Source organism: Acanthochromis polyacanthus, chromosome 18 (genome assembly GCF_021347895.1).
Source record: "Acanthochromis polyacanthus isolate Apoly-LR-REF ecotype Palm Island chromosome 18, KAUST_Apoly_ChrSc, whole genome shotgun sequence".
NCBI classification, from domain to species: domain Eukaryota; kingdom Metazoa; phylum Chordata; class Actinopteri; family Pomacentridae; genus Acanthochromis; species Acanthochromis polyacanthus.
Window position 1 is genome coordinate 16,483,788 of NC_067130.1, and position 8,257 is coordinate 16,492,044.

The window sequence follows — 8,257 nt, forward strand, 5'->3', positions numbered from 1 at the left end:
TGCATTGCTGACATTTTTTAAGCATGACGTATAGCACTGAGACTACCCTTAATAATCGGTTCACTTCAGTATAAGTCTGTATGAAATATTTCTTTTATCAAAACAGCTTTCACATTTACAGGCCGGTGCACATTCCTAATTATTGTGCAAGCTGCAGCGGTACGGTCACTGCTAGCTCACCCTCTCTCTGTTTGCTTAACGAGGATCTCCAGTCATGCCTGCAGTGTTGGTGCTAAATGACTGAATTCAAAACCAAGACCAAACATAGGAATCAAAGGCAGCTTAGCTAAGCAAATATTCCAGTCATCCTTTTTGTCCATTGCAAGAGCAAATCCACAGGCATCAAAGCAATAAGCCATGCTAATGATTTTACCATTGACAAGGAGAATAAAGCCCCAAAACACCTCTTCACAAAAGAGAAGAAAGGAAAAGAGCAAGAACGACAAAAGTTAGGGATGGAGGATTGCAGCATTGGACTTAGGAGACAGTTGTTTTCTCGAATTTTGAAGTATGAAAAGCACATGTGTTACTAATACATTTATGAAAGGTTTTTCTGTTCAGGTGTTCCAGTGAGCCATAATAGTGTGACAGGGAGCCAGCATGCACAGCTCCAGGAAACTAAAACTGAGGTGGAATCATTCCATCATTCTTTTTATTTATGGTTTTTCCTCATGAGATGTCAACTAGAATTTGGATCTCCATGCAAATCTGAGATATGTACATACCTGTACACATCCTGTATTTATATTTGCACCTTTTGATCATGTTGGTTGAGAATATGTTAAACTAATTAGACACTTTTTTCCTTTCCAGCATGTATAATTATTATAATATCCCCGTGTTACTTGACTTATTTACCAGGGGTGGCACTGATAAACAGCTTTGTCTCAGTGCTACAAAGAGCTATATAATGTTTGTTGACCGTTTCTAGTCATCTTTAATGTCAGTTCTCTCTCCATCCACGAAGCTTCTACTCATCTGGTTCTCATTTGCGCAGCACAACCAGCTGGAATGTGTCCATGCTTGAGTTATTAGCCCATTAATACATACTTCAGCCAACACTATTCGAGTGAGCTAAAGTTGAAAGGAACACTGTGTTGTTTGTAGTCAAAAAGACAAACTCAGTTTGGATCGAAATGCAAGACAATACATTTCATGCTGTAAAGCATATAAAGTATGAAATTATTTTGGGAAATTACTTTTTATTTAAGTTGTCCTATGGTAATGCAGTGTTACCTTGCTACAAAGATTGAAATGAAAAGAACCTATCGTGCTCAGGAACTTGGAAAGTGCACAGTGAAGGGCCATTACACCACTAAAAAAAATACCAGAAGACTTGTTTACTGAGATAAATTGTATTTATTGAAGTTTAACAAAGATTATTTTCTACTAAACCCCCATGAGTACATATTTGCAGTTGACGAAGTATACTACACATTGTTAAATCGCAAAATATAAACCTCTACAAATAAAGAATTGTCATTTTATTCTGTGTTTTGCTTGTTAAATGGTCATCTATGCACTCAGCAGTACTCTTCACTCCGAGTGTCTCCTCTGCATGAAGCTCCAGTCAGCCCATCGGTGTTGCAGCCACGTGTCCTGCTGCGTTTTCCTCCACTACAGTTGGACCAGGCAGACCAGCACGACCAGTTACCCTCCTGATTAACAGTAGGTCTTGTACCTGCAAGACATTGTTCAAATTAACAACCTCAAGACAAACTACAATAACATGAACGGCTATCCTGATATGTTGGGATGCTGTGTGTTTTAGTTGATCTTTTTAGCTCCTACCTCCGTATTTAGCTTTATCGCCTTTAAAATTCTGGCAGGCGAGGCCTTCAAACAGGTGAGGGCACAGACACAGACACTTTCCGTCCAGCAGAGTCAGAGTGCCTCCGTTCTGACAGGGTTTACACTTGCACACGTTATATTCTGCCACATAGTCAGCTGTGGCCTGCCTCAGGTTCGATATCCTGGAGTTAGCGTCTGGCATTTCCACAGGAATTAACATGTAGATGGGCTCTGGCTGGAAGAGACAACGCAATATATGTATTTCATTTTTAAAAAAAAGCTTAATTTCTTGCAGCAAGACAAAAAGTTCAAAATCAGCTCTGTGAGGTTGCTCTTAGACACAGCAGTGTTTTGAGGTAAATACCAGCAGGCTAACATGCTAATGCTATTATGCTGATGTTTTCTTTTTTCTTTTCTTTTTTTACCATATTTATCATTTCAAGTCTTGATCAGAAACCAAATTGTTCGACAAATTTAAATTTTGACCCTAATGTTGACACAGTACTCCATTTCTCTCCATGCCCTTCTTTCCATTATTGTAGCTTGAGCACACCAGCTCACCTAAGATTATTCTTGTAAAACTGTAAAACTACTCTGTGCACACTAGTAAACTATACTTTTAGTGCGATTTAGCCAGTAGAAGCATAAAAATACAAATAGACATCTCAAAAGCTGCCAGGATTGACTCCTCAGGTTTGTTACATATGAAATCTTTGAAGTCTGAATCATGTTTTGAAGACTGATTGACTTCATCTTCATGCTGGAAATGAATAGCCATGGCATTGATTTGTCTTCAAAGTTACAAAAATACTCAAAATGCACATATTTACAAGGTAAAAACAAAACTTGATTTTCACTGGAGGACGTCATTAAAGATAATCCATTATTGATATATTTCAAAGATCAGTGTTATGGTTGCTCAAGAGGAAAGTTCAGAGGATCACCAATTCATTGACTAGATCACAAGATAAGTGACAATGTTGACCAGGTGATCTCAGTAAATGAAAAGTTGCCACAGCTGGATACTATGAATGACTGTATGAAATTTCATGACAATCCATCAGATCGTTTTCGACCTGTCTGTCTGGACCAAAGTTGATGGATTGATCCAAACCCAGCAGAAAGGCTGACGCTGACACCTTCTAGCATTGCTGTAAACATTGTTATCACACTATAACTATAATTTTACAGCTTCCTTCTGCCAGTTTATCATTCCTACCTCACTGTTGAGCAGTGCTGGGGCATCTGGGATGCCTCTGGCCCATGCTTGATACGTAGCAATGTCCATCACCCCTTCCTTATTTAATTTCGCCCTCATAGTAACAGCACTTTCTAGAGTTCCTCCTTTTACGGATGTCATCACCTTATCCACCAGTGCTTTTCCATGAACACTACCTGTGTAGCAAAAGGAAACCCATATTTAATGACTTATAGTTACTGCAATGTATGTGTATAATTTCCTTATAAGAAAAGACAGCCTAAGCGTTAGAGTTTATGTTGGGGTTTTACAAGTCTCTTTGAATACAATCTCACACAGTTTCTGTGTTTTCCACAAATTCAAACATCCCTGCTTAGTGTTTGTCCACACAGCAGTTCATCTCTATGGAGAACAATAGTTGTGGATTTTGTCCTCACTGTCTTGCAGTGAACTATGAAGCAAACTTTTCATGCCATCTATGAGCTTTACTAATAACTTTTTCCACAATCATAAGCTAAGTTTCGTATTAAAATAGACTTGAAAAATCACAAGCAAACAGGGTTTACTAATCAGTGTCATGAGGAAAATCAGGGAAAGCTGACTTGTTTCATTTGTTGTTATATTGTTGCATCCATCTCTGTTGTGATGTGCTTTTCCATCAGTGAAGTCTGTGGTGATGCCTACTTTGACACATTCTTGAATCATTCTCTCTGTCAGACCTGCAAGAGTCATGATCAAAGTTTAGAGCGTTATCTCATTCAGTCAACATATAATGCTGGAGAAGATCCAAACAATGAAGCAGACATACTTTTTGCCCTGATGGTGTCTTGGTTGAGCACGTAAATCAACTCGTATTCACCACCTGATTTCCCATTTTTGGTGTAGTGGGTGCCATAGTCCTCCAGGAAGGCGAAATAAATACCCTTCTCATACTCCAAAGGCAAAGATTTGACATGCTGCAGGAACTCATCAGCAACTTGGAGCTCACGTGAGCGCATCCTGTAGGTACTCATCTGTACTCGGCCCTTGACTCGCATGAAGCTCTTGTTCTGAGAATGCAGGAAGAGAAACAAGATTCAGCACGGATGCAGATGCTCATTCTTGGTTCCATTTGAATAGTTTTGTTATGAACTGCTTAGAAAATGTGTTTGAAGTTTACCTGAACAGTAGAATAATCCGAGATCTCCTTAATCATCGTTTTCTTCTCATATTGATGATCAAAATTTAGAGAAATATTGGACATGGACTTCTCAGTTTGTTTGAATTTGAAGGAAAGTCCAGTGTCCACTTTAATGCTCATCTCTGTCAGCAGTTCCCTCAAGAGGCTGTGTGTGTTGTCATAGATTTCTCTGGAAGTTGTTTCTTCCACTAGAGTCTGGAAAGACAAAGAGCCAAAGAATTAGGTGGGAGGAATGAGTTACCGTAGTCCTTGCTGAAATCCGTTCATCATCGTTTTACAAATGAGAAATTATTGTGGCTAACCTGATAGTTGAGCACACCAACATTCCAGGGAAGCCTGTCATACCGTCCCGTGTTTGGATTCCTCACTCGATCACATCTTCCGTTGAAGTAGTCATTGTTGAAGGGGTTCATTCGAGGATCAGAACCCAAGATGTTGATTCTGGTGCGTACACAGAGTTTAATTTAGCTTAACTTAACTTAACAGTTTATGCATTTTAGAAGATGAGCTCATTTTCTTTGGAATTAGATGAAAGCATTGATACCGCTCACATATCTGTCCATTAATCATGACGTTAAAGCCACTTACAGCCTGGATATAATGGAAAACAGCTTGCCTGGCAGTGTCTAAAGTTAAAAAAATCATCTGATATGTATTAGGAAGGGCGAGAAGTTCTGGCAGGACAGAGCTGCTGTTGCTGCTCCTCGGTCCTGGTACAAAGTGAAGCTAAGGGTCTCCCACTTTAATTTTTATACACAGACATGAGTGTAATTGATGTTCATGTTTAACTTAGCAAGAAAGTAACTGAACAGATTTAATGTGTAGCTATTCTTTAATTTAACCTTTATTATTGTACAACATAAATGATGTTTTTTTTCTAAAAACAGCTCCGATAAAAGCATCTCCCCTGAAGCTGCTAATAGTGACTTTTGTAACACATGGACCTCATAAATAAGTCCCATCCTGATGTAAGCACTTGGCACTTTCTCCATCAAGTCTTCATTTTATCCTCATCTCAACTAAAAGGGACAAAACAAAGGAAGAACATTCATAAACCAAAACTTAAAAAAAGGTTTATGTTAAAAAATGTATGATGACAGAGATAGAACATTTTGCTTGCAATGTTCATAGGATATTGTGGGGATGTTGTTAACATTCCCATAATGCTACATGATAAAGAAACATTTACCTAATGCAACATTTGACAAACATTTTAAGAATGTTAGAGTATAGTAGTTTAACAGTCTTATGTCTCTAGAGATTTCTTTAGAGAACGTTATCCTACCTTTAGAAGAAACTTTCTGGGAACTAAGGAAAATGTCCTATTTTCTTTAAAATGATTCCTTTTGAGAATTTTCTCATAGAAATTTAGAACAAATTATTTCTAACTCCATTGGCAAAAAATTTTAATAAGTTTTTAACTGGATTTTTAAAAAACAATCTACCCTTATTTTATTTAATTTCATTTTGAAAATTGTGTCTAATACAATAACTAAACAATCATAACTGTAAATGGTAATTCATTCTTTTTGAATAAAGTGATTCTGATTTTACAATGTTTAACTATAATATTACATTTTTTTCATTGTATTTAAATCAGGAGAAACTGTTGCTATTGTTACGTTTCAGCAAGTCAATGATGTGAAGGACAGGGAAAGTAACAAAAAAGAAAATCTGCATCTTTGCCAAAAAAACAAAAATAAGGCCTTTGGGGTCTAAAAGGTGAAGTGGAGCTATGACTCTCCACGGCCACCCACTAGAAGAAAGCAAACTAAAGTAAAGAGGCCTCAAACAAAGGTAGAATCGTTTGGTGGGGGGAGAATATTAAGTGCAACCATTTCCTTGGAGATAGACCCTCACAAAACTCTAGAATTTACCCTCTCCCTCAAAACAGATAACCACTCATAAACACTCATCACACAAACCAAGAGAAACCAACTGAAGGCATTAGCTCTTTGGTGTCACACACCAAACTGAGGGAGAAAACCTCCTTTTATAGACTTCCCAGGCTGATGAGCACCAGCTGGGTGCAATGAGAACAGGTGAGCTGAGTGAGAGTCTCGTTAGGAGTGCTGGAGGTTACAGACTACCTTTATCTGTAACACTATTGTGCAGATATTTTAAATTATCTGAAAGGCAAATAATGCACAGTATATTAAGAACTGAAAAATAATAAATAACTTTTCAGCTGCTATTCTACAGAGTTTCCTTGTTTGCTTAAATTACACATAGTATTAAGTAAAATCTCACAAAGAGAGACATTAGTTTAAGTTGTACATAATACCAGTTTTCCACATGAAAACTGGAATTTTTAACTTTTGAAAACTTCATGTATTTTTAAAAAATATTATATTCTATAAAATATTTTACCATCACTGTCAGATTTTCCAAAATTTTTTTAATGGATTTTTAAAACGTGTTTATGTTTTTGTGTTTTTTACAGTGTGGGTTGTTGCTGCTGCATATTGACTTTTTGATTCCACCTGAATTAACTCTTTAATAACTCTTACCCGTATCCTGCCGTCCTGCCTTGCTCGTTGCTATCCAGGACCGTATCTCCGCAGGGTTTACGGTCAGGATCACAGTCCTCATCTGATCCGTCTTCACAGTCATAGTCCCCATTGCACGTCAGTCTCTTTTTAATGCAGGTTCCTGTGCAGAGATGGAGGTTAAACTAAATAAAATAAAAATCTAACATACTGTAGGTGACTTTAAAGAAGCAGCATTACCTGATTCACACTGGAACTCTTTGTCTGAACACTCAGGGTTAGGCGGCTGCTGACATTCAGCATCAGTCATGCAGAACTCTCTGTCCCCGAGGGATTCCTGGCACGACTTGCCCCCAAACTGGCCAAACACTTCTACAGTTCGAGAGCGCCCCTGAGGATCATAAATGATATCACACATTGGTAAGGATCTCCCCAGTTGTATGAAGGCAGAGAGCAGTCACCACAAAAACACTGAAGTTATGTTTGAAGCCTCTCAGTCATACTGTGCCTAAAGGGTACATTTCAACACTACATCTATAAACAAATTAAATATTGTGGCTACAGTTGCATTGGACTCACTCTGATTTTTGTGCAGGGGTCACAGGAACTCCACTCTGACCAGCGACTCCACATACAGTTCACAGCTGGTGGCTCAGGAAGCTCCACTCCCCTGAAATACACACAACAGATACAGTAAACCCTTGCTAACATCCTAAAAACCACATTAAGTGACAGAAAAAACAACCTTAACTGAAAATATAACAGAAAATACACATACATTCCTTCCCCAAGAAGTGCCAGAGTTAGACACAGGCTACAGAAGCCGAGTTGGAGAGCTGCCTCAATCCTCATGATGGCTCTTTGAAAACACAAATGATGTTGTTTGTCTGTTTGGTTTTTTAAGCTGCCTCTTTGTTAATGATTATCTACCTGCAAAAAGAGTCAAAGCCAATCCTTCCGCAATATTGATCCAGTGCTTGGAAACTCCTAAACCAGAGGTCACAATGTTTGTTTGGATTAAAACTTCTTACTCATGCAGTCTGTATATTTTGTTCATCATAATATGAGCGAAAGCCTCTTCAAAAGTATTAAAATAATACAATACAATACAACGACTTTATTCATCCCCGAAGGGATATTCAATAACAGTAAGTAGTGAATAATTTCTTACCATCATCTGTGGAAAACTGTTATAAAACTGTTACATTACATTAATCTGTTTGATTAATTATTTGTTATACCCTCGTATTTTTTCTGTGCTTACAAAATACCAGCACATATCACAAAGGTATGATAGAATCCATTCAAATTGCTCAGAAATGTATCCACTGAAACCACAAAAGTGTCAGATTTAACACCCTGTTAATGTTGCAGGACAAACAAACAACTGCATGTGGATCTTTATTGTTCTTATTTAGCATTACACCCTGTTTGATATGATGATATAATGTGGATGAAGGAATCACCCATTCAAATTAATAGGAATCTGTAATCCATACTTAAGTCTGTCAAACTTCAAGAGGTTTCTGAGTGTTTTTTTACTCCTGTCACATTTTTACTCACTGTGGTCTCATTTTTCACTTCAACTTAAGGTCTTGC

At 37.8% G+C, this 8,257-nt stretch overlaps 1 protein-coding gene across 1 annotated transcript; it reads right to left on the bottom strand.

Moving 5' to 3' along the window:
* Positions 1–1,336: 1,336 nt before the first annotated feature.
* On the bottom strand, positions 1,337–7,554 carry c9 (complement component 9). Its single transcript, XM_022191588.2, has 11 exons — positions 7,437–7,554; positions 7,238–7,328; positions 6,899–7,049; positions 6,680–6,821; positions 4,472–4,610; positions 4,149–4,364; positions 3,798–4,038; positions 3,592–3,708; positions 3,011–3,186; positions 1,792–2,026; positions 1,337–1,681 (listed from the first exon to the last, which is right to left on the bottom strand). The coding sequence occupies exons 1-11, from the start codon at positions 7,508–7,510 to the stop codon at positions 1,524–1,526; spliced, it is 1,740 nt and encodes a 579-aa protein (XP_022047280.2). The 5' UTR covers positions 7,511–7,554; the 3' UTR covers positions 1,337–1,523.
* Positions 7,555–8,257: the final 703 nt, after the last annotated feature.

Excerpts from the sequence above, each read along its gene's own strand:
- c9 (XM_022191588.2), bottom strand. The coding sequence starts at position 7,510 with ATGAGGATTGAGGCAGCTCTCCAACTCGGCTTCTGTAGCCTGTGTCTA. Across the intron at positions 7,329-7,436 it reads GCACTTCTTGGGGAAGGAAT|GGGAGTGGAGCTTCCTGAGC; the intron begins GTATGTGTATTT and ends TGTGTATTTCAG. Across the intron at positions 3,709-3,797 it reads AGACACCATCAGGGCAAAAA|GTCTGACAGAGAGAATGATT; the intron begins GTATGTCTGCTT and ends TGACTCTTGCAG.